Genomic DNA, 26,404 nt, shown 5'->3' on the forward strand with positions numbered 1-26,404 from the left:
CCCCAAGCACCACCACACCCTCCTCTCCCTTCTCACTAGCTGCACACACCACCACAACACCTCAACATGACAACACCACCAACAAGCTGCCCCCCCCTCCTCCTTGCAGCAGAAGTATTGGAGAGAGCATCAGTCAAGCAGAATGAAAGACTATCTGGTGGCGCTTGTAAATAAATCAATACATTCAAAGCAGTTTTATCACGTATTGAATATGATATCAACATCCATAATGCTCCTTGTCTCATGAAAACAGACTAGGCAGTTGGAGAGGAAAGGTCATGGGCACTTTTACACTGTTTATATCCACTATTTTAAGTCACCCAAAGCTGCACTGCTTTATTTTTTTAGGCTTCAATGTATATACTAGTATTCCTCTCAGGGCTGTTACGGACTAATGTCCCAAATAGAGGACATGAATGTGATAATTAGGTTAATAAGGCACATGTAAGGCACTATATGAAAGGCTGAAACAAGCTGTTTGCTGAAATTATGTGAAACCGATTACTAAAATAAAAAGGCATTGAACTACGTAATATAAATAACTACGTATGTAACTGATGCACTAACCGTACTGCAACAAGAATCATATTTTAAAACGGTTTAAAATGTTTATGTTGAGGAAAAGATGGTTGGCATGGAAAGATATCATAAACTGGATTCAACCTGCATCACGTGTGCACAGAATGTGTCTCAGCCCACTGATAGGTTCTGTAAATATGAGTTATATTATATATTATACATTGTAAACTGCCGTATTGTCATTCCAACTGTACTGTATGTTGGTAGATACTACCTCGTATTAACTCACATTGGGGGAGCTCCTGCTCTTTCTTTTCCATCTCCTTCTATCTCTTCATCTTTCCCTCTATTCCTCCTTTGACAGCAGCTCTAGATTTAGACATTCTTTTTTTGAGGAGGCAATTTTGCTAGCTATTTGACCTTTTCCATTTTCCCAAGGCCCAGCTCCAGATTAGATTGCTGCTCCATGTTTTGTAACTATGTGATTCGACCGCCTTTAAGATTTATTGTCAAATTCCTTTACAGAATCCTTGTACGCAAGGTTATAAATGCCCTGTGTTTGATGTTAACACTGTGAGAATGTTAGTGTCTACTATGATCCTTTGGTTCTTTGACAGAACTCATAATAGCTTCTGTGTTGTGCAGATCAGGCGTCTTGATAACTGAATATTGTATTCTGTATTGTAACTTTGGTATCCACTATTTTCATGGTTCCTCCTCTTCTGTCTTCAAGTGCTCCTCTTTTCTCTCTCTCTCTCACCTCTCCACTTTTGTGGAGCTGGTGTTTATATGTAGCCTTCTTTTCAAATAATGAGAGCAAGGGCACTTCATTAGCAGGAAGGGAGAGAGTAAGGAGGCAAAGGCAGGATGAGTGTTTCTGTGCGTTTGTGTGTATGCATGCAAGGGGTGGGTGCAAGGGAGGTAAGCAGCAGCGTGGCACTTCACTTGACAAGTATACTAATTACTCCTTTTCAGCAGAGAAGCTCCAGTCAGCCTCTGCCACAGTCTAATGGCCTGACCTACGAAGCCTCTCTCCATAGCAGAGCCTCCCCAGATCTACCATTACTACTGCTACACACACACACACACACACACACACACATACATATACACATACACACACGCACAGTGTTGGCACACACACACACACACACACACACACACACACACACACACACACCGAAATGTAGAGTCTCATCTCACCGCTATCAGGGAGAATCAGGTGGAAGCAGATCAGTTCTGCCCCAGTAACCTCTTCAGGGACTGGGCTCCTCCTGCACAGGAGATACCACCTCATATCATCAACTAGCACCTACACACCACCACAGATACTTAAAAAAAACACACACATTTTTTTTCCATTTTCTCATCTCCCACTTTCTCTCTCCTTCCTATCGTCTGTTTTTTTTTTTTTTTCAATACAGGAGGATAAATTTAAAAGGAGTAAATTGGAAAATCAAATGAGGGCTTTAGGCAGCCACAGAGATTTGCAGAGCTGTCGGCCAGCGTCGCAGAGCCTCATCCATCATGTCCCACAAGTAGTCAATTCCTCTAGTATCTGTAAATGTTTTCAGATATTAGCCAATTTATATGCTCCGAGATTCATCATGGAAAATCAGCTTTAGCAGCGCACATTATCAGGACCTGTCTCTCCCTTGCTCCATGAAGTTTGATGAACGAGTGCCCCTCCACAGCTCAATGACTTGTGCATGGGGAGTGTGTTTGTGTGTGTGTGTGTGTGTGTGTGTGTGTGGGGGGGGGGGTTATAGAGGAAATGGATAATCTCCCCCACCCGTGGAAAAAAGTGGGTTTTTAATTAATAAACAAACTTGCAGAGGAGCTCATCAGTGTCAGGGGCAATAAGATTCGTCATCCGTTATTGTTTATTACGGTCCTCCCTCAACAAATGTTGCTATCTAATGAGGTTTCTCAACATTTTCTTGTGTTTGAGATAATGACTTTTTCACCCTCTTGGAGAAAGGATGAGTAGTTACAAATGACACAAGTATGCAATAAGAAATCAAGCCAAGGTTATGATGCTGTTACCTTGCTTTATATAGTTGATCTTGTTTTGGAGTTGCATATGAAAACAGGCTTGTGATTTGTTTACACTGGTTGTTTTCTTTAGCAAATCCCAATGGAAGCGTAGCGATTCACATCTATTATTCTCCTCTTCTCTTTTCTTTTCTGTTCAGATGTTGACGGTGTGATACGGTGCCTTAGTCTGAATTTATACCAACATGGTACAATTACAGTAAATTTGTTGAATGTTTACAAGGTGCAAAGTCGTGCTGCAGGGCTTTGTTCTCTGTGTCTGGTGTTCTTCAGATTATGCTTTTTATTTTCCTGCACATGTTTTATGTGCGTGTGCGTGCGTGCGTGCGTGCGTGCGTGTGTGTGTGTGTGTGTGTGTGGCAGAGAGGAGCTCAGGGTGTCATAGAGGAGTGCTGCCATGCAAGGCGGGGGCGTCTTTAATAAATGTATGCTGATGTTGGAGGCTGCAACGATGCGAGGGATGCAAGGGCCCTGTTGTTATTTACTGCTGTGTTTGTGCACAGCAGCGAATCCTGGGCTCACAAATGGCATTACAGTCTGTGATGAATGAGCATTAGGGTAAACTCATTTTAAAAGCATCCTGATTTATTAGCAGGCTGGCCTTCCATTTTCATCAGGTCAGTGCTTGGCTGAAATTCCACAATGTCAGCGCCAAGGTCACCTCTTTATGGCTATTTTTAACCCCATTGCTCAAAAAGAGCAGGAGGAAGGGATCCTATCACTTATTATGGTCATCTACCAACAATATCAAAGGGCTGGGGAGACAAGGAGAGAGAGAGAGAGAAGCCGAGTCTTGGAAGTGTATGTTTGTATGTGTGTGTTTTGTGAGAGACCAAAATGTGGTAGTGGTCATCCCCCAATTATGAGCGCTAGTAAGACAAGAGCTTTAATGGCTGCCGTTTGCCTTCGGGGAGGTTTATTACACACTACTGTTTTGCAGAAGCAGCGTCAAATCTATAAAACGACCATTAGAAAGAGGAAAAAAATCAATCAAAATGCCATTAAAGTGGAATAAGTTGCCAATATTGCTGATGTGGTTGTGGGTCCTTTGATTTTCCTTCAGATTATTAGGCACAGTCGAGTAGTGACTTTGTTAAGGGAAACCAGTGTTGTTGGGGAGTAATATGTCTCCTGGCTTCATAAAGTTTGCTGCCTCATATTTCCCGCTTTATTGATTATCCATTATCATTTGTCATGAGGTGTCCTAACTCAAGGGGAAAATATAACCCTCTTTCTTCACAGCCGCCCGCACTGCACAGGAGCATGGTATGGATCTGCGTGTGAAGGTACCAATCTCTGAGAAAAATGAGCAAAGAAATAAAGCACAGCTCTGTGCCTTGCAGCTCTATGAGGGAGTGTGAGGTTATGAGGTGGGCTGGGGGAGTACCATGACTGGGAGAGACTGAAACAGAGAGGAGGTAGCAAAAAAAAAATAAAAAAAGAGGTTGCAGAGAAAGATGGAGACAAAGAAGAAGAAACCAAAAGAGAGGAGGGAGAGCTGAATGGGCTTTGTTCTTCTTCTATCCACCTCCCTGTTTAATAATCGTAAGGTAGATGAGGGATCACAGCACTATTTGTCCCATCTAGTTTTCTAGATGGGACATCTAATGCCTATGAAAGAAATGCAAAAGGTAAGATAGGCAGACAAGGGTCTTTCTAAATTTCTATTAATGAAATTAATTTAAGAGACGCTTAATGATCCAGTCAGCGTTTCTTTTTTAATTGATCCTTTTTCATTCAGGTTTTTTAAAGCTCCCTTGTTTATCCATTTCCATAAATCTAGTTTTTTTTAACATTTATATACTGTGCACCGTTTATTAGATGAGCTGCGAGCTCTATATTCAGTGTTGGTACAGGCACCAGCCATGCCTGAAATGTGAATAGAAACATTCCTTGTATTGTCTGCAATGCTGCAAGTCTGTCAGCACCATGTATCACTAAAATGGCGTGCCTCAACCATTTCGTCACACAATGATACAATCCATTTAATCCAAATCTTTTTAAGAAATGATTTAAGGATTTTTTTTGCTGTTGCAGTAACAGCCAATCAATCCAGCAGGCTTTCCTTTCTGATTTATAATGTTAGTAGAGCAAAAATGGGGATGAGAGATGCAGAATAGTCAGCGTTCATAACATAGATAAACTACATGGGGCTGCTGTGCTCTGGACTGAAACATTTATCTATAGAAAATCTGTAAAGACACCAAGCAGCCATCTAATGGACTAGTGTGGAAATACCGCACTAACAGTGGCATGGGGAATTACAGTATGTCACGCCTGTCTTTTGTCTCTATGTCATCACTGCTCTCAATTTGATGCAGCAATTAGAACTTGTTTATTTATGTTTAGGTTAGACAAGCTATAATGTGCAATGTCATTTGCATACTAATATTTATATTTTATTGTTTCCCTCCATTTTCTGCCTTTCCGACTGGTTCTCAGCCTCTAAAACAGTCCTCAACAGCATGCTTAAGGAGCCGTCGTTAATTCCAGACCAAATTTTGGCGAATAACATCTACCAGGTAAGTTAAACTGAAATATTATAAGGATTTATTTAAAATAGTTTTGTGTGATGGAATTCTATATATCTTTTGATTACTACAATTTAATTTTATGCCTTCATTTTATAAAGTTGGTTGCCCTTTTCCCATGTAACAAATCTCCTTCTTAGGTACAGTGAGTTTTTACGTGTTATTGTACCACCTAGCTGACAGACGGCATCAGCCGCTCATGTTTGCTGATGAGGTCACGTGAGAGCCGGCGGTCATGCCTGCCAATCTGCCAGCATCTCCTGTGTTTTCTCCTTTCCCAGGCTTCCTACCCCTCACCTCCCTTACACCCACCCACCCTTTTCACACGCCATAATATTTCTTCCCCCTCTTTTCAGTGCACAATAAATGACTGCTGTTATGGACCGCTGGTAGACTGCATCAAACAGTATCCTATCCCATAAAATTTTAAGCCTGAAATTGACGAGGAGCTATTGAAGGGGATGAGATGTGTCTGGCTTCACCTGACATAAAAGTTCTGCTTCACAGAGGAAGTGTTTCATCCTGCCTGCCATCCCACTATCACCGGTACAGAGGCTGGAAGGCGATGAAGGGAAGAGAAGGAGGAGAGGATTGGCTGATCTAAATGCATCTCCATGTGCACACAGTGGATCAGACCCAATGTTCTATGATAAAAAAAAAGATCATTCAAAAGCCTTGTGGTGGTTAATATGTTTTTTTTTTGGTATTTCGTTTAACCCAGGTGTTGTTTTATTTTACCATAATTACAAAATATTTTACTTGTTGATTTTTTTTAAATCCTTTTTAATTAAATTATATTTAGTTCTGATGAATCTTATGCCGTTCAGCACCATGGAGAGTTCTGGGCACATCTGTCCAACCTGAACTATTCATTTTTTTTGCAAATGGGTTGTATTTTATTTATTAGTATTTCAGTTGTACTTTTTATATTGTAAGAGTTTTCTTCCCTTTCTTTGCTCAACTACGCCTTCCCCTTTCTTATCTAACAGGGGCTTGGCCTTGACAATAGGGGCAGAATGGGACTCCAGGTTATTTAGGGGCAAGCAGCTGGGTAGCAGACCAACTATTTCCTAGAGGAGGAGACTTATTTAAATGAGTGTACATGGGTACATCTGTATGTTATTGTGTCTGTCCAAGCTTTCATGTGTGGTGGTTGGGCTGGGTTGTTGTTCATAGCCAGTCAACCCTGTCCCACCATGCCTTCCTTCCACATCCCCCCTTTTTACTTTTCTTTGGCTGCTCTCTCGTCAGTGTCAACTTAGAGTCAGTTACTCCATTGAGAGTTCATTATAACCGCCCCACTATGTATTTGAAAGAGCTCCATCCTAACATGAGAGGAATAGCTCTTAATGCATTTGTGCCAATCGCCATATGGATGTATTAATTAAAATGCAATTTGAGAGATTAGTGTTTGTTGAAGGCCGTATAACGGCATAAGAACTTTTTTTCTCTGTTCAAAAAAGCAAGTTTTGCATATATGAAATCCGGCCTCTGTAAATGCAGGATTCCTTTCTGTGGCATCAAGCAGCATGCATCCTGATGCAACATGGCATTTATTCTAAAAGCATTTTACTTCAAAGATTTTAGGGGAATGAGTGGAGCAGCCAGTGCCGGCGCTCCATGCATTTTGCCAAATTGGCATTTGTTTCTTCCTCATTTAGGTAATGCACTTTTGGAGATTTGTTGTGAAAGCAGATTAAGGTCGACTGCGATTGGGCTCTTTCTTTACATCGGCAAAACAAAAAAGAAGTAGCTTTTACTTTGCATAGTAAGCCAAAAGTGGAGGAAAAGCAGATTCTTAACATTAACTGATGTCAAGCATACACGCAGCACAGTTGAGCTTACATCACCTCACGTCTATGCACCTATCTTGTACGCTGTACTTTGTGGTTTCCATAGTAACCAATTTTACAGGTAAATTGCCTGATTCTTTTGCAAATTTTTTTTATTATATGTATTATTTGTTTTCTCATAAATATGACTAATTAACTTTTTTTTACTTAGTTTCATGTTTTTAGTACATATGTAATGTACTGTTATTGCTATATGTTGGAATCCTTGACTCTCTTTTCTCAGCGCTATTGGCCAAGAGCACGAGGTGCTGCTCTGTGACAAACTGAAGGAGAAGAACCTTTCCTTTCTTGGTATGCCATCTCTTGACCTTCTCATCATAATTCTAAAGTCAATCTGGTCATGGCAGTGTAGTCTTTTGTCTAAGCTTAGTGAAGTAAAACCTTTGACTGATGCATTGGCTATTCTCTCTCATTCACTGACAACAAAAAGCTGTTTTCAAATATCTTTGGATACGTAGGCACCAGCATACAATGAATATTTATAGAATAAAAAATGTCAAAGGTAGGTTTGAATGTTTTGTCAATTGTAATGTTAAACCTCTCAAGTTGCTGTTCAGTTGTTTCTCTAAATTTAATTTAAAAAAGGCCAGTGTCTGGTTTTCTGGTTCTGGATTTATATCTTTGTTCTCATATTCTACTTTCCTAACACCATTATCTTGTTCCAACAATATTAAATCAAGGTAGAGTGTCCAGGTGTGAAATTGTGAAACAGGATTTTTAAGCCTCCCTTCCTCCCATCACCTTCATCCCGTCACCATCCCCTAGGTCAGATGAGCGATGGAGGATAAAAGTCATTCCCACTGTCATTAAGACCATATCATTTATGTGAACCTGGAGTGCTGACCTTTCTCCAAAGCTGTACAGAGGACTGTTCTAAAACTGTCAGAGTTCGGGCGGCACAAGGGCCACTCAGGCAGCCCCACACCATCTGATAAATGGATTGGAAATGAGCTCCCCAACAGCAGGGATGGCCCATTAATTTTAATCAAAGGTGATGTAAAAAGGCGATCAGAGCCACATGACAATGTCAACAGCCCAGTAGGTTTGAATAGAAGCTCCCATCCCACCACATACACATCTACACCCACATTTCCACACCCAGGCTGCCCCTCTGTACCACAAGCCTCTGGCAGGCTCTCTGACCTTACGCAGCTCTCTTTGTCCCCCTTTGGCTGACGCTACCTCCTCACCACCACTGACACCGCCACCCTCCATCTCTTCTCAATTCACTTCCATGCCCCATTAGTTGAGCTTGGCTGGAGACAAAGAGGCAGGCCCTTGGAACTGAATGACCTGGTCAGTCTGAGATTTAATGGAGAAATCAGGTGTTGTAGGGATAATGGCTGAAGCGCACCAGAAGTCAAGGACAATGGCTGCGGCATGTGCAGGCAGGGGTCAGGCTTACACAGGCTATAATGCCAACCTTGTCCCCTTGCTGTATATTTTATAAAGCTCTGCCAAACTGCAAACTGGAGAGCAGCTCTCTAACTGGGCTTTACAGGTTTTCTTTTTGCAACGACAGCGAATACGTGGCAGATGTAGTTAATGGTTTTACTGTGCTTGCTGTCCTCTACTGGTATTTCTTGTGCTTTGCTACTAAGGGGTTTTGTTACCAGTACCTTGGTGAAGGCTGTTAGGTTACCTGTCTGTGATTAATGCAACAAGACTTGGTTGGTGAAGAGTCAGATGGTAAAATGTTGCACTTTGTCTCCTGTAGATGAAAACCAACTGAGAGTTATGGGCTATGACAAAACACCCGACATCATCCTGGAGGTTCCCATTGGTTAGTATTTATATATATAACAGATATATATTTCATATCTGAAATAACGGTCTGTTAACCTTTGCTACCTTGTTTCAAAGTGGATTATGCAGTTGTCAAAATGTCGTCATGTCAACACCAGACTTTCTTTGGTTTTTGTGAATGACGAGAAAATATCACTTGTCCCCTCTGGATCTTGCTTGTGTGGCTTGCTTGTCGTTGGTTTTCTGAGTGTTGCTGTGTCTTTTTTGTTCGCAAACAGCCGTGGAGGGACACATTGTACACTGGATTGAGAGCAAAGCTTCGTTCGGAGATGACCACAGTCATCGCACCTATCTCAACGAACAGTTCTGGAGCTACTGGAACAGGTGAGTCTTCTCTTCGTAATCCTCTCCTCCTTTTATTCTGTTTTCATATGCTTGTCCTATCTTAATTAAACAGATCATTCTGCAACTCCTATTTGCCCAGTTTACAACTTCTCCTTTTTTGACCACAAACCACAATCAGCCTTTCTCAGTATTACAAAGGCAGCTCATATCTCTGTCTAACAACGCTAACCACTTCCTCCCTGACATAGGCCACACTAACACCATACTTCCATATGGTACATCTGTACATCACACTACTTCCACATCCCTCCTGTCAATGGAGCCTTTTACAGCCTGCAGGGTCTGCCTGTGAGCTTGATTGTTTTCCAGAGTACACACATTGTTTTGGAAGGGAAGCTGGGAAATGGGTGATGAATCCGTTACATCTGTTGTCATGAGAACCTTTGGATAAGAAAGGGCCCTCGTGGTCTAACCCTGGGAGAACAGAGGTGTGAGGAATGTGTATGTCTCAATGTTAGAAATGAATAAGGCTCATACAATTTATACTTATGTCATTGTCTCTTGAGAGAACATCATTTTCATCTAGATCATCTATACACAGTCGACCCACAGAAAACAACAGCTTTATTTTTTGCAAAAGCATAGGGCTTAGGGGATATAAGGCCAGACCCTTTTATTTGGTCATTCGTGTGCTAGGTCTTAGTTTTACATATCCTATTCAAGGGTCCCAACCATTGAATACATTAACATTTACCCTATTAAATGGCAACAATAAAGAAATTAACTATATGCACCTGTCACACTAAGCATCATCAGCATTTATCAAACGATTTAGCACAATAGTCAAGTGTTATCTAGGCTTAATCTCAAACTGAAGTATATATGTTAAGGCCCACACAGAGAGAGAAGAGTAGGGGTCACAAGCACATGGTCTTCACATCCCTGCCTCCCTTGGCACGAGGTTCCAGTCACCAGGTTGAAAAGTTGCCCACACTGCCTCCATTCCCCTCGCTGCGGCCCTGGCCCCCCTCAGCCGTGACGGCCAGCTGACATGTTGTGACATGGTGCTGGAGTGCCAGGAGGTTCCAGACCCCAGGCACAGCTGGACTCTCTCTTTCTCTCTTTGTTGTTGTTTTCTTGGTGCATGTGCAGCATCAGATACAGTTATGTGAAGAATGAAAAGAAAATGAAAGAGAAATAATGATTCCAAATTCAAAAGTGTTACACCTGCCAATAGATGACTGACCTACGGATGTCACTCAGAAGCTTCCAGCAGAGAAACCATTTGATTTTAAGAGAAGTTGACTCATCCAATATCATTAAGCAGTTAAAATGTCGGAGATGAGTTTAAGGTCATAATCAATGGTGTGTTTTATTTTCTCAGAGTAACGTAGTTTTATTTGGAAATGGCCTGTTTAAGACAAAAGCTTTGTCATTTATTTTCTCTCGTTTTACTATTGTTGACGTCAGGAACTAAAAGTCACTGAGGTGTGAATTTAAAAACGGGCAATCTTTGATGGTTACCATCTTTGTTAAGCATCATTAAATATCGCTTAGAAAGTTGGTGACAGTAAAAGGCTTTGCTTAAGCTCCAAAACATTCCCAGACACTGTTTAATGAGAAAGTACTTAAATGGCCGTCATGTCTCAGTCAGTCTAACTTAAAATGATGCAATAAATAAAGAAGAGAGCTTATTTGATTAGCATGACATGAAGATCAGATATCTTTTATAAATATTTCACTGTGTAAGTCAATGTTCTTTCTTAGTTTAGATTGAAGAAAGTGGCATTAATCTGTCTTTTCTTCGGTCCTTGTGGCATTAGTTTACAGTAGGTCAAAATATCAGAATACTAACAGGCTGATTGGACGGTAGAGTTGGTCTGAGCCTTACATATTTGCCCACGGGTGTCTTTCATTGATATTCAGTGGGGCGGCGTTGTCTCAGTGTATTAAGGAACTGACAAAGTAGATTCCATCATGTCAACCGACAGCCCGGTCAGATAAACATTGTTGTGTCACAAAAGAAAAAATGTCAGTCCCTTCAGACCCTACCTTTTCCAGCACCCTTGTAATTTTTAATTGACATTTACTGCTGACATTTGAAAATGTGCCTCATCTTTCTCTTATTGTTAGACCTTATGCATTATCGTCTGAGGTACAAGTGTGTGTGTGCACATGTGCATGTTTGCGTGTTATAGCAGTGAATTTGGGGTCATCGCTTTGTAGTCGCGAAAACATAAACCAATAGAGAAATAGGGTACGAGAGAGTGATGGGGTGACATCATCCTCCTTTCACTTCTCATTAGTTGGTTTCAGTTTATGAGACGGGCCCTGAAGGGCTGATGTTTAGGGTGTTTCATTCCTTCATTCCTCAAACTCACATTTCAGACTGGCCTTGGAATCGCACAGCGGTGTTTGTAATTACTTCATTGCCCCTGATTGACATTTCCAGTGATTTGCTTATTTTTCATGAATTCCCTCTTTGCTTTAACTGAGCTGCTTCACCCATTGCTTGTGTTAATTGTTCTAAGTTTGCCCTCAAGCATTGCAGAGTGAGCTATGGGACATGTTTTTGTAGACGGAAAGGAAAAAAAACATAACTAATTTTCCCTCTAAAGCCCTCACCAACTGCATTTATCATCCAAACAATAGTCTTGCCAACACACTAACCCCATAATGAACCTCTCTTCAGTGGAGTGAGGGGTAATGACGCTTCACCTACAATGCTCCCAAGAAAAAAAAAAAGAAGAAAAAAAAGGGAGAGAAAAACGGTCTTCTTGCAGAATCAAACGGCGTGTTCAGGCCCAGTGCCTGGATGAGATGGCGAAGCAGCAGCTATTGGTGTCTTCCAGCCATCAATCTTAGCTGGTGGCATTCCAGCGCCAGCGAGCCCTCTGCTCTGACGGATGTTCACATAATTGAGTTATCCATCTCGCCCAACTATCAGAGTTGCATAAAAATTATTCACCTGCTGGTGAATATTAAACACATAATGAGCCTCTTGTGTGTTTTAGGAGAAGTGGGTAAGGTTAAACACAGCATGTAATGAAATATGGACCCTTCTGTGGTGCCACCTTAACTGCCCCTTTTTGATTATGGCGTACTTAAATCAATTATGGTTGGCAAAGTTCCTTCCAGGACTCTCTGAGCAACAGTTCTGCCCTTGTATTTGAGTGATTAGTTTAGATAGTCAAATACTTGGTACCAAAAAATGTAGATATTCCTGAATACTTGTGCACTTGAATAACTATTGGATGTGAAAATTACGTAGAAAAACAGATTTACTTTGACATTCAATTTTTGACCATGCTACTGTAGGGGTCTCTGTGATGTTCAGTTACTTAATATGTTGTTGTCGGTCTATAGAGTCTTTTAGTATTAAGCTGTGTAGTTGGACTAGAGTACAAAAGACACCAGAGAAGTTTTGATACTTTGTGGAAGGATAAATAGATGGATCTATGGATCAATGGTTGTTGTTGTTAAATTGCTCATTGTCAGGAGAGTGTGTGTCACAGCTTGTACAAAACATACAAAAAAAATCAGTCAAAACATTAACATTACAGTCTTTCGCATCAAAGCAGTCACAAAGCAAACATCTGACAATAAGGGCTACAACGGTCCCCCTTAAATTAATATAATGCTTTATTTGTCCAGCCTTTGCTTGTTTCATAGTCCCACAACATCTCTTCTCCGAGAGTCCACTCTATTAATTTGTCAGATTATGAAGGATCATATTGCTCCTTAATTGCCCTCCATGCAGTAGTTGTGTAACATGAAACAATCAATAGAGTGAATCAGAATATACTGTATACCACAAAATAGCTTTTCAGCAACTCACAACACAACACTACTTTGCGTTGTGGTATAGCAGATTAAATGGGTGAATGTAGAATTAAATGAATAGATTCAGAGCTTCTTGACTGTATGCTATTTCTTTTTCTTTGCTGTTTGCTATTTGTCCCTCCCCCATTCCACCCAATCCAACACAATGGACAGTCTGTGTGGAAATGAGCATGGACGCCAGCGTTCCCCCCCTCCCAAAGTAAATCAGCTGTGAGATTCGTAAACTGCAAATGTGTCAGAGTTGAAAATGTTAGCACTCTTAATGGAGGCTTGAAAAGGTTAGATCTGATAAAAAGCTGTCAGCCGTCCAAAAAAATGATTTATAGCAATATAATGGGACAGTATGCCTCATTTCTCCCTCATATGAAATGGGGGTTAAGACTTTTGGGTTTGCTATTATACATCATCTGGCTTGACCACTTGGAAATTTGTTGAGACTTGAATGCACGCACATGCATTGTGTTTCATCTGGCTCTTTTGTTTTAGGCATTTTGAAAGTCATGCCCTGTAACATAGCTAATTTATGTCCTCCCATAATTACAGGCAGAAAGTTGTCATGCTCCAAAAGTGCATATCGATCTCCATTCAAATGTGTTTTGGGCAAATTAGATTAGTGCTTGTCCTTTGTTGCACGCACATAATGGAAGCAAAACTATAATTAATGAGCAAGTCATGATTCTGTAGACTCTCAAACCAGACTGTTCCTACAACATCACTAATCTGCTCGCTGACACATTGGCTAATGAATAGACAAAAATCAGATTTATGTGATGTTTTTATATTAGTTGACACAGCTGCAATTAGACATCTCTTCAGTTCTTTGTGAACTTTTTCCAATTATCTGTGGAACTGTACACTGTAGGGTTTACAGCTGAAATTGCATGGTAATTCTGTTATATTTCGCAGAACCGTCAATCCATTTGCGACATCAAATTAATTTTTTGATTCAAGATATTGCAGATTGCCCTCCTTTTTTAATGGACATGTCCATCATTTTTTGTTGAACTTTCAAACGCAGTAACGATCGGAATGCTTAATTAATGACACAATGTGTTGTGGAAGACCCTTTTTGCACTCAACTGATGTTAACTTTTATCTTTAAAAAAGGATTTACCATGTGCCTGGGACCTTAAGATGTGCAGATAGTTTGCTTTTACACGTATAACTTGTTAAATAGGAATAAAGGCATTTTCTTATATTTATAAATGCTTGAATGTGCAATAGTAGTATAAGAGTAATATAAGCAGCAGCAGCAGCAGGGCCATCATAGAGCCAGAGCAGATAGTGGATGTCACCTGAGAGAGGGCGCCCACAGGCCGCACTGCTGCTGATCCAATGAGGCCGGACATTACAGGGCCATCCCCGAGGACAGGTACTGGCACTTCTGGGGTGACAATGTGACACCTCCAAGACCTGTACCCTGCCACGCTTTACCTCACCTTCCGTCAGAGATGTGCACAACAAAGAATGGGGGGAAATAAAAATTTCCATTGCAACAGTGGTTGATATGCACCTACCAGGAGTGGATTTCATTATTTTTATTGCGATGTTGATGAGGTGGCTTTTCAGGTTTGCTTGTTTCAGGGTTGTGAAGTTTTTAGTTACTTAAAATGCTCAGAAATTCTCGTTAGAACTTAATTTCCTCTGTTTTTTGATAGCACAAATATTAGTTTTCCTGGTAAAGTGAAAGCGCCTCTGACATTGCCTTTCTCCTATTTATAGTTATGGATACCCCATGCCGAGTAGGAACGTGGCCCCTTTTATTGTTTCCTTTGTTATGACATCCTCTCGTAGAATATTCCACAGCTAGAAAAATAGCTATCCACCATGGTGGTTCCTTTAGGGCTTTGCGAGTGTTTGTTTTAGGGCACATCGGCACACAGAAGTGCGATGCTGGCCCCCAAAGCACAAGCAACTTGGAATATTAATGGCAAATGACAAGTCGGCTGTGAGGCTTCAAGGATTTCATGCTTTTAAGGATGCACATTTGGGTGCATTGTTTAAGGTGTCTGGGGTGTAATCCGCACTCTCAGGTCTCCAGCAGCCTCAGGATTTAGCTCTGGTTAAGCCTCTATGTCTCTTATTTATTTTTGTAGGGTTGTATGTGTGCATTATCCAAATTTGTCATTTACCATTGAGGGTGAGAGCAGCTTTGACACGGCTGCTGTGTGTATAAACGAGGAGCGGGACAGAAAGCGGCACCCCAGCGATATATAACCCTTCTCCTGTCTTTCTGCTTGCCTCTGACACTGTGAGATGGAGAAGAAAGCCTCGAGTGAAATGAGGTGCAAGCATGTCTACTCCATGAATTCCTGTTTTGCCATGGAACTTTTTAAAAGATTAACGTACATTTTTTGTCAGCTTTCACCATGTATGTCATCAGATCTACAGAGACACACGTCCCCCGACACCACCACCCCGCCCCCTTATTTATTTCGGCCTCGCTGCCTTTTTCCCCTTCTTCTTTTTCCTCTACAGTGACCTCCTGGCTTTTATTCCAGGAAAAAAGTCAGCAGCATTTGACAAAAGCCCAGAGAATGGTGGGCAATGATTAAAAAGGCTCTTTGTAAAACTCAATCTAACTGGCTGCCTGGAACCAAAAGACATTCAGGCCCACATTACATTCAATGTGACATTAAACTTGCAGTTATATTTTCTTGACACAGATAGCCTTGACAAAAAGATTTTCTATACACACGGCACTTGCTGTTCATCAAATACGGGCCTTTGGCACACTTATTGCTGCTGGATATCTTCACATCTGTAGAAAGTTAAAGAGTGATAACAGGGGACATAGAAAAATGTCTTTATAGGGATGTCTGTTATCAAAGTTAACAAAGGTTGTGCTCTTGTATTTTGTTAAAAGTAATTTAAGAGGATTTGTATAGCTGCATTCTAGCCACATATACACACACATATTAAGCTCTGTAGACATAAAGCTACCACACAAATATTTAATGCTTTCATGGACCTTCTTTAATGAGGCCTTTTTTAAGTATTTCATTTCATGCAGCTCCACAGCTGCTTCAAAAGCATCTTAACACCGCCCAACTGAAGGGCTTAATTGTGTCTTAACCCTTTCTGTAGAGCGGGATAAGGGAGGCCATGAGTCATTAGATGATTCCTCCAGTGTCCTCCGAAGGCCTAAGGAGAGCATTGGACCATGAGTCCCGTAGCCTGTCCCAGGAAATGAATGCGACCACCAAAAAAAGAAAAGAAAAAAATCCCAATTGAATGGAAACAAGCTGGTCTTTTGTTCTTCTATTAACCAATATTGTTCTGACACTGTGTTTTAAGGAATGGCATTTGATACGGAGAAAGAGGGCTTTTATTTTTCCATGGTTCACATGGATACAGAAGGAATGCATATTTTGGTTCTGGATGTGCAATTTCATGGCATGGCATGTAGCATTTTGGGAAGATTTAGATTTCCTTGTTTTGTTTATTTTCCGATTTTTGATTTTGTTGGGTTGATTTGTCTCACTTTGAGTAGCATTGCTCAATGGATCATGTTACTTGGGTTTGTCTTTAATAGTACATTTCAAGATTTAATGTAACCTTTTTAATAAATTTATGACAGTTTAGCCATTTTATCTTTATAAGTCATATGTCGGCAAGCATTGTCTTGTGTATTTTTGAGCACAAACTCAGTAAACACTCTTTCTATTTTAGAACAAAAATAAATATAATATTTTTACCAAATGACAGCAAAGGAAACAATGCTTCATAATTCTGCCTTTGTGTTTAAAGAGCAGCTCTGTGTGTAGCAGATAATGTGCTGGTACTCATGGTCCGTGGAGGCCCATCAGTCACTGTGTGGAGCTGGTCGCTTGTGATAAGTGGTTCCTTACAGATAATCTAGACAGTGGGCTTCTTTTTATAGGCCCACTGTCCCTCATATAACCTTGTTTGTTTTTTACCGCCCATGCCCATTTTCCTTATTTTCCCACCTGATTTCACCTTCTTCTTTATCCTCTCTGTACATTTAAATCTTTTCATAGTGTTGTAACTCCCAACAAGTACTGATTAAATGTCTGTGTAAACAATGGTAATCAGGAACTAATATATTACAGGCAGAAATGCAAACAGTCCATGCATACACTTGCGTTTGTTGTAGTGTAGTAACCAGCAGTGAGTGCTATGCTGGCTCGGTTTGACCAACGTGTGTAGTGACTGCAGAAAGATCCTGATAAAAAGCTGTTGGGGATTTATACCCGTCTATAACAAAGCTTTTAATATCCTGAACCAAGATGGCAAGGTTCTCCTCATTTTACCTGAACTCTTTACCGGGGTGTAGTTAATAAAATGAGCAATTTTAGAGAATAACAGACATATCGGTACATGTCAACAAATAGGTACAAGCCAGCATCACCAAAACAGCAATCAGCTTCTGTATCTGTTCCACATTAAATTACGTCAAAAGCAGCAATGCTGTTCTGAATTTGCTCCCTTTATTCTACATTTAGATTGGTAGGGATTAAAAAAAAAATTCCATTCACCAACTGACCTCATCCATCTCGCAAAATAGCGGTTTAAATTGTTTGTGTTACTATGTAAGACCTATATCTGATTGTACCTCATGGCAGACAGTTAGATTGACGTCCCTTAAGTAACTGAATTTAAATACCAGATGAAGAGGTATTTGTTTTGTGAACTTTTGCTTTATATTTCAGTATTAATTCACTTCATTGTGTTGTTGCCAGGAACATTGAAAGAGATACAAGTACATCTGAGTCTTTCCTCACCGGCCTGGCATTTGTTAAAGAGCTTCGTCAGGACTCTCTTCCCCCATCTTTGTTCCCAGACAGGCCTCTTGCGTCTCTGGTTTGAGTTTCACGTCTCGCGGCGGTCTGATTGCCTGATAGCTTAAACATCTCTGCCTGCCTATCCCTTAGTGGGAGTGTGTAATCAAAGACACATGAGGAGCCTGTGTCCAAGGGCTGACCTTCTGATTTTGCTCATCAATTCTGAGGGTTAATGTTCAAGATCTTTCAGGTCAACAGATTTGTATCTGCAAGCTCTGTCAGGTCTATAAATGATTAGGGAAAAAATGCATTTGGCCACTGAACCCTATTAAAACTTCTTAGAATAAATGTGCACTCAATGTGACTAATATATTATTTCCACTCTCTTGTGGTAATAATGCTAATATGTTTTTTTCCACTGTTATGTATTTTAAATGAGGACCATAAACCAAACCTTTGTGACAAGGCTTAAGGAGTTAACGGGGTAACAATATGATCCAAATTCCAACTCTGTCCGCTGTCGATGCAACGTTTCATCATAGGCGGGAAGTTGAAACGGGAGATACCCAATCCTTTTCCTTTTGGACTGATGCGAGATAACAGAGGCATACATTTCTGTACAAGTGAAATATAAACTCGGCACAGAGTTTGGGGCTTTGAGACACCACCCCCCTCCCCCTTTGAACGGCCGCCACAGAGATGTCGGAGAAATCTATTTCTCATTTTGAGTGATATCTCCATCAGCTTTCACGTTCGCACCATGAATCTTCCCCCATGTTAAACCCCAAATCTGTCTCTTCAATGACGGCTGGTGTGTTTAAAATGACCACTCTTGTTTTTTGTAATGGCCGTCTTTGTGTCAAGGAGGTTACAAGTGAAAGGGCAGAATAGAGCTGTCTGGCGAAAGGCCTCTGATAGAAAGTGCCACTTCAATTTGAGCACAGCTGCAGTTAAGCCTGGCCTGGCTCACTGTCCGGCCCGACACTTCACATTCTCCTCTCCAGCGACTGGAATAGATGTGAAAACTGTTAACTTAAGACAGAGTTCAGGCCTGACCAGTTCTGATCCCTTCCCCTTATTCATGGCTTATCTTCAGCTTGTTTTGTCAGGATTGCATCCTGACAAAGACTCTCTCAGACACCATTTACATTTTGTTATTAAAGTTTGCTGACTCTTAGAAGCCTTTCTCAAAACTTGGACTTGGTTTTTAACTGGAAAAAAACATCACATAGATGTACTGTCATGCACCATTAAATTACATCTTACATTACTTTTTATATCACTTTTCCATTGGAGAGGCCATTGGGCTGCAGACTACACATCTACTAATTTGGTGATGAGGGGGTTTAACGGTTTGAGGAACTCTATCCCCAGAACTGCTGACAGTCCTCAGCCCCCCTGAGTCCCAGCTAAGGATGTAGCTCGCGGTTAGAGAAAGGCTACTGGCTCTGTTTTAAATATTCGTTGTGGTTTGAATTAGAAAGGGGATAAATTCTCTGAATAATGATCGCAAAACATTTAGCTTCAGCTGCCCGGGTGAAACAAAACACTCTTGAGTAAAACTTTGAACTACTCTTCCTTTTTTTTCCTCCCACAGCCGTTTTGTTTTCAAATTGTAGTGCTGAGTTCATGGGAAATCACTCCGGGGTTACCTGCGCCCCTGAAAAGTGATGGAAAAAAAGGATTACGGCCCCAAGAATGTTTTTGCAGTTAGTTGAAATATTACTAACCTTGTCAAATGTCATTTTGAATGAAAAAGCAAACATATTTTAATCAGGGTTTTAAAGGAGAGGCTTTTCAAACTGTGACTCCAAGGAGAAAGGGGTCAGCTAATTGCAACGTTTGATGTCATGTTTGCTCTCTCTCTCTCCATTTTGATGCGACTGCCTGAAAGCATGCTCGCTCCGCTGTCCGTGTCCCTATGTCTCACACACACACACACACACACACTTTATCACACACAGTCAAATGAAAAACTACTGAAAGGTTCGAGAGTTCTCAATGCTGTAATCTTCATAAAGTCTTTGCTTCTACTTTGTGTTAGCCCTTCTCTCAACTTCAACCTTTAACCTCTCCTCTCCTGCATCACTGATCTACTCAGACCTGACAGGGCTGAGAGTTACAGATCTTATTCCTGACTTTATGAATGAATGTGTATGAGAATGCCAGTGTATACAAAGTAGGATATGTCAGTCCTCAGTCTACAATCCATCTCCCAGGTTTGTTGCTAAAATATGACCAAAGATACGTGCACAGTTCTCCCACCATCCTACAACAGGTTAATCTTCCAAACACACAGTCTCAAATCTATTTGGCTCTCATAATTACTGTTTTAACAGCAGAAGGGGGGGGGGGGGGGGGGGGGGGGGGGGGGGGGGTAGAGGGATATACATTGTAAATTATGTTTGACAAGGTGCGGTTAGTGTTTTTGTCGTGGCTTGTCTTTAGTTATTACTCATACTTCCTCCTGCCATAGATAAGGTCTGCTGGTGAACATACCAAGGTGAGCGCTGGCGCAGGGCCCTTATCGCCAGCATTGATTTAGGGCAAGAACCCAGTGACAGAGGTCTTTGTGCAGTAAAGCTATCCATCATTCAAGTTTGATTTCTGCTCTGACCTGTCTGCAAGTTGTCTACACATAGGCGAGTCACAAGGAGTAGAGGCCACAGGAGGGTTAGACCGGTGGGAGGTGTGACGGTGTATTGAGGAGCTCTGGATAAGGCTAACTGTGTGTTAAGAGATCATCATTTTTAGATTGTTATTACAGGTTGACTCATATTTAAGAATTATGTTTAGATATGTTAGAATTAAGGTAGCTGTGTAAACTTAATTTGATCCTCTTATTATTGTTTGGAATCCGCAAAATATTTGTCTTACATTTAAAGCTTTTGGATGCTTATCAAAAAATGTAGCCTTGAATTTGTTTTTCCGCCGGTAGCTGATTCTTTCCACTGTTTATCTTGCCACTCGCTGTAATTCTCCATGTGTCCTAGACAATTTCTGTGTATGTGTTTGCTCACATTTTCCCCAAATAAAAAAAATTCAAGGCAGTTCTCAGTCTGTGGTAAATACATTTTCAATCATAAACACAATTTTCCCCGCTTTGCAGGGGTATTTTTTCAGATGTCTGAAGATGAGTCTTTATTGCTGTTACTGTCGTTAGAGGCCTTTGTGGCTAGACTTGTCACTTTTGGCTTAAATGTTCTATTTATCCTGGCTTCAAATTGGTGAGCTCAAACTTACAAATATGCCATGAGTCATATTATTGATTTGTCATGAAGATTATTTATTGCGTTTTTTTTTCACTAACTTCTGCAAAAGTTGGAAGCTGTCAGAGATTTTCTTGTGGTGATTGCATGCAAATGGCTGTAAAATGGCTGTGCAGAATCTTTAGGGGTAGATATTCCTGCATCTTGAGTTATGCTGAAATAGCGAGCTACAGTGGTGGTATTGCTCACTCCAACCTGCCAGAGGATAACTTAAGTAGCTAATTACACTTCAGTCTGTAATCAAATCCATGTCAGGTTGTCTGAGAACCTGGATTTGTGTGGTGGATTTCAGTTAAATACAGGGGTAGCTTAAACATTTTACGGTTCTCTCCTTAAATTAAAGTTTATTTCCGCAATCCCTTCTAAAATGTGTCATATCCCATTACGCAAATTTGGATACGGTAAATTAGCAAGGAGAGTGCTTACGCTATGAATATGTTGACTTTTTTGTGCTGTGTGCAGAGGGTTAGCTTGCTAGGGGTTGGGGGTGTCTTTAACTCTAAAAAGTTGTCTCAAATTTTACTCCCCTCGCAAGATGATATGTTTTTGCAATTCAAATATTTGCTCATTCTCTTCTCCATTGCAAAGCTCCCTTTGAAGCGGAAGAGTTCTATCAGGACCAATGACAGTGTGAGTCTGCAGCGTGACAGCGCAAGAGGCAGTGCTGGACTATTTCTAACTGCATATTTAAATAGCAAGGAAATCCAGAATCAAAAATGCATGCAAATGGCGGCATGTTTTGCCTGCTGATATGTTTATGATTTGGAGCTTGCATATTCAGGTTGTGTTCAGTACGTGCCTAGCTTTAGCAACATTAATCAGAATTACTTCACGTCTTCACCACATCCTTGATCTCCCTCTAAACAAACATTCCTGGGGGTGGAAGGGCTGCAATTTGGCAGATTTACTTTAAGAAAGCTGCGCTTAATGTTTTAACGGACTGTTTTGAGTGGAAAGATGTACTTACGACCTAAGGCTTCATAGGAAAGTGTGTAACCCAGAAACTCTCAATACTTCCTCACTAATATGATGTTTCTCTATTGCACATCATGGAAGACCTAACTACCTAATCTACATTAACCACAGCTATATACAATGTAATATATGTATATACAGTATATCGTGACACTGACATCTTGGTGTAATGCTCCTTGATCATGTTCACAAATTCAGTTTTGAAGTTTTGAGGGACCCCTTTAAATTGTCATGTTATATTTTGCTTAAATTATATTATATTTTGCTGAAAATATATAAGATTTCAGATGTATGCATTATATTGAACATCCAGTAAGCACAATGATGCAGTGTGTGGGAGCTTTGGGAAATGTACATGTTTATGCAATGAGCAACACAAATCAAGACAAAGCCCTCGAAATGGGCCTTAGGCCCGTCTGCGCTACTTAAGGTATTGAAAATACAGTATAAAATAATTAATTGAATTGTCATTTGTATGAGCAGCCCTTGCTCTCTGCACCCTATAATTCCAACCTCTTTCTCCCCCTTCCCCTCACCACATTTTTTCCCTTCTTTTTTTTCTAAACAGCAATTAATCTCATTTTTAGTCCAATTTCCAGCCCTCTGCTGGAGTCAGAGTGAGTCCCCCTGTTTTGTTCCTATTTGGCTTGGTTCCTCTGCATAGTCATTAAGGGCCCAATTAATGTCACCCTTTAGCTGAAGAGTGCTCATTTTTATTGGGGAGCTGACAGTCACCGCCATGAGTGCCGCAGTGTAATATGCATTAATTGCCCCGTAACACTGGTAATTACCAGTTCTTCAAGCCTCTCAGTAAACTGTCATGCCCAGACACGACTGCTTTGAAATAGATTACTCATTAGGGGGACCTGCCCTGTTTTCCAATGGGGGCTCGCTGGGTTGGCATAAAGATGAAAAAAAATCTGGTGCTCGAACAAATAGTTGCCAAGAGCAATTTCCTATTACAACTTCCTGGTGACAGCTTTTCTCTTTCTTTCATTCTTTTTTCTTTTTTCCCTCAGACGGCATTCCAGCCGCCACTTAAGGTAAAGATCAGAAGTAGATGTAGATGTCCATCACGGACCTCGTTGATAGCAGTTGGTTTTGTCTTCTCGTCCCCGTTTGACACCTTGAATGAAAATGTGCCTTGGGATTTCTCTATTAAGCATATTGCTTGGGTTTTAACTAAAATCTTAAGTGTTGAATGTATCTTGGTCTTTTCCCCCCCCCTGCCTTTGTACAACGTTGCCTGGAATGCCCAGAAACTAGTATACAAGCGCTGCATTTAAAGTGTCAGCATGGTTACTTTGTGTGGGGCATTTCTGGGCCTCTGTACATAAGATCAAGGCGGTGTTGGTGTAAGTTCTTGCTCAAATGTTGATGCTAACTTTGCACAGGGCTTGTGTTTGCGAATTGTGGAATCTCTGTTTTAAACAGAAGCTTGTGCTTCACGGTTGCTGAAACGTGTCCTGCGTACATGGAGAAAAAGAAATTGATAGCGAATGCAAATAATGAATTTAAAGAAACGGTTAGATGACAAAAGGAGGGGATGTAGTGTGGGTGTCACCGTTGTTCTGCGATAAGATATAATAGAGGAGAGACCAAATCAAACAGTGTTAGCTATCTCACATCCTCTCTATAGAAAAGGTGTTGACCTGTTTAGTCACGCTAGAGACAATATTTAGATTTCACCACAGCTTTGTAAATGCTCCAAGTGTGTGCTGGCCCCATTCCTCTCTGGTCCCTGTTCTTTATTTCTTTCTTTTTTTTTTTACAAAGCACTTTTGTGTCATTACCCATTTACTATAGCAAGGAAAAGAACAGAATGTGAAGACCAAGGAAAAGCCTCTCTCACACACACACAGATGGAAAACACATGCATGCACACACAGAGCTTCTCAAAGGCGCTGCTTTTGTTTTATCTCCCTTATAGCACCTGCTTCAGGCAATCTGCTCCCACTCGTCTCAAATGAATTTTGTCACAGCCTTTCAGATTCTCAGCCAGCGATGTGCTAATGAAAGGAGATAGTACAATTTGAACTGACCAGGTAGCAGCCAGCAGTGCACAGCTGAGAGCAAGGGATGGGGACACACCCCTCCTTGAAACAAGAGACAAGTCAACCGTCCGCTGATATACCCATTACCCTTCTCATTAATACCCTGCAGACCTCGGCGTGTGAGTGTGTGTGCGTCCGTGTGTGCTTGTGCGTGCGTCTATCTGTTTGTGTTGGTCGAGCACTTATCGAATTGTTTATGACAGGCCTAATTGGGCTAATTGAAGACATTAAGATTACCTGTCAGCTGTGTGTATCCAGACTCCCTATCTGTCTGACAACTCCTGACAAGTGAGGGACCCCGTAGCATCCGTCATGATGGAGCATTCCCAGGCCGTAATAGGGACAATGGGGGCCACTCTAATTTGATGTGGACAGCCTTTGCTGCATGGATTTGTGTGTGTGTGTGTGTGTGTGTGTGTGTGTGTGTGTGTGTGTGTGTGTGTGTGTGTGTGGTGTTTTGTTTAGTATAAGTAGTTGGGGGCTATGTGCATGGCCAGGCTAATGAGTCCCCCTTGCAATGTGACAAAACGATGAGGCAGTCTGAGGGTAAAAGTGAAAGGGGTCTTCATGTGTTTAAGGACATGAGAGGGGAAGGAGCTCGGGGTGACGGCCTTCACAGATTGAGTGACAAGAGAGGAGCGCTGACATCTGTCTGTCTGTGTGGTTGTGGACGGTCAGCCATACTCCTTTATCAGAGAAACCCAAACGTTTTGATATGTGGAAAAACCTAAATGTAACTGATGTTCACTTTGGTTGAATTTTACATATGTATGCGTTCAGTCATTCACAGTTACAGAACACCATAAATAAGAAATTTATTCCGCATACTAAATTTATATTTAATGTAGTCTACTTTTGTTTTTAAACCGTTGCAATGGAAATGTAGTCTAGCAATTGAATGTTTTCCTTCTCCGATCTGAGTTGCAGATATGCATAGATCAGGGTTGCCAGATTTTGAGCAGAGCACGGCCCTATCTTCTTCAGGCTTAAGGAATGTGCCTCTGCATATCTGTATCAACCCTCCCTCGTTTTCGACCCCAATCTCCTCTCCCGTGTGGGCATTGTGTGTGGCTTTGCAGTGTTGCCGCTATGACAGATCAACGCTGTCAGCCCAGGAGATCCCTCTGTTTGTTTGTTCTCCTCCAAAAGGGGTTAAACTGTCAAGTTGACAACTCACAAGACCTTTAGACTCCAGCACTACTGCCTCTCCTCGTCTTGTTCCCTCTCCATGCCCCCCCCCCCCCCCCCCCCCCCCCACGTCCACCTTCATCCCCGAACGAGTGAAAATCAATACCAGATTGCCTGAGGACCACTGTTTGGTGTGGGCCTGACCCCTGGATGTCCCCCACTCTGCTTCTTTCATTACATGTAGTCCAGTATTTAACTTCCATCCTCATCCCTCGCCTAATTAGTTTCGATAAGCTCGGAGTCTGTCTCTCCCTCTCTCTCCCCCTCTCTCTCCCTCTCTCTCCCTCCTTCTTACGTATACGTGCACCCACACAGAATGACCACAAACACACACAGGCATTTTGCTTTTTTGCCCTTTGAAGGGACACTCTGGGCTGGGAGTAAAAAAAAGACAAATCCCAAACACGCGTACGGAAGCCCTCAGCGATCCTTGAACTAGGATTATTTTTTTGTTTGCATAGCAAATTTTTAAAAACTACATTGTAATTAGATTTGCACCCCAGATCATCAGTGCAAACACTGGGGATATCCTGTGTTGTCCAAAGGCCAATGGTGCTCTGTGGTGGGCCTGTTAGCAAGACTACACCCTCCATCTTTGGTTTTCCACTCGGCCTCTGAGTGTCTCTGAGTTCTACAGACACAGACAAAGTTGCCACTGATATTATGTAGAAGATACTAGTAACTTTCCTATATTACTAAACCTGGTCAATAACTGATATGAGTTCCAGTGATGTATCCGCTGGAGGTCTGTGTGTGTTTTTATGTACCACCCACATGTCCAGGTGCCGCCACTGCGCCGGCTGGCCGGTCAACTACTGACAAGCCCCAACGACATGTCGGCCTCCCCTGCTCTGCTCCCCCCTCCACCCCAGGGGCTAAAATTACCCTCAGGAATGTAAACAAACTGCAGAGTAAGCACACGGCTTTCTGTGGCCCTTCGCCCTTGTCCGTTTCCAAGCTCCTCGTGGCCTGCACGATTCGGGGAAAAATATGAATGACAATTTTTTTTGCTTAAACTTGAAATCACCATTCTCTGCCACAATTTGTTTGACCATGACAAATCAAAACAAATTGGCAGTACCAAACTAAGGTTATTATAGTTTTGCATTGTTCAATAGTTTTTATTTTTATTTCGTTTTGACTTTTTTGTTTTCAAATTCAGTTTAGTTTAGTTTTTACTTTTTGAAATCGTTTAGTTTTTTAGGGTTATTTGTAGGGGGATTTGAAAAGGTCAGAAAAGTATTGTGTAATAATAACAAAAACATCATACAATTTTAGAAA

The 26,404-nt window shown here is 41.3% G+C and overlaps 1 protein-coding gene across 2 annotated transcripts in view; it reads left to right on the forward strand.

Moving 5' to 3' along the window:
- cdin1 (CDAN1 interacting nuclease 1) overlaps positions 1-26,404 on the forward strand; it is a 54,897-nt gene that overhangs the window by 17,695 nt on the left and 10,798 nt on the right. For both annotated transcript variants that reach the window (XM_032500580.1, XM_032500581.1), the window contains 5 exons: positions 5,017-5,096; positions 5,462-5,511; positions 7,182-7,249; positions 8,676-8,741; positions 8,983-9,088. In XM_032500580.1, coding sequence (XP_032356471.1) covers positions 5,017-5,096; positions 5,462-5,511; positions 7,182-7,249; positions 8,676-8,741; positions 8,983-9,088 — 370 coding nt within the window. The remainder of the gene's footprint in view (positions 1-5,016; positions 5,097-5,461; positions 5,512-7,181; positions 7,250-8,675; positions 8,742-8,982; positions 9,089-26,404) is intronic.

Source organism: Etheostoma spectabile, chromosome 20, assembly GCF_008692095.1.
Source record: "Etheostoma spectabile isolate EspeVRDwgs_2016 chromosome 20, UIUC_Espe_1.0, whole genome shotgun sequence".
In the NCBI taxonomy this organism is placed as follows: domain Eukaryota; kingdom Metazoa; phylum Chordata; class Actinopteri; order Perciformes; family Percidae; genus Etheostoma; species Etheostoma spectabile.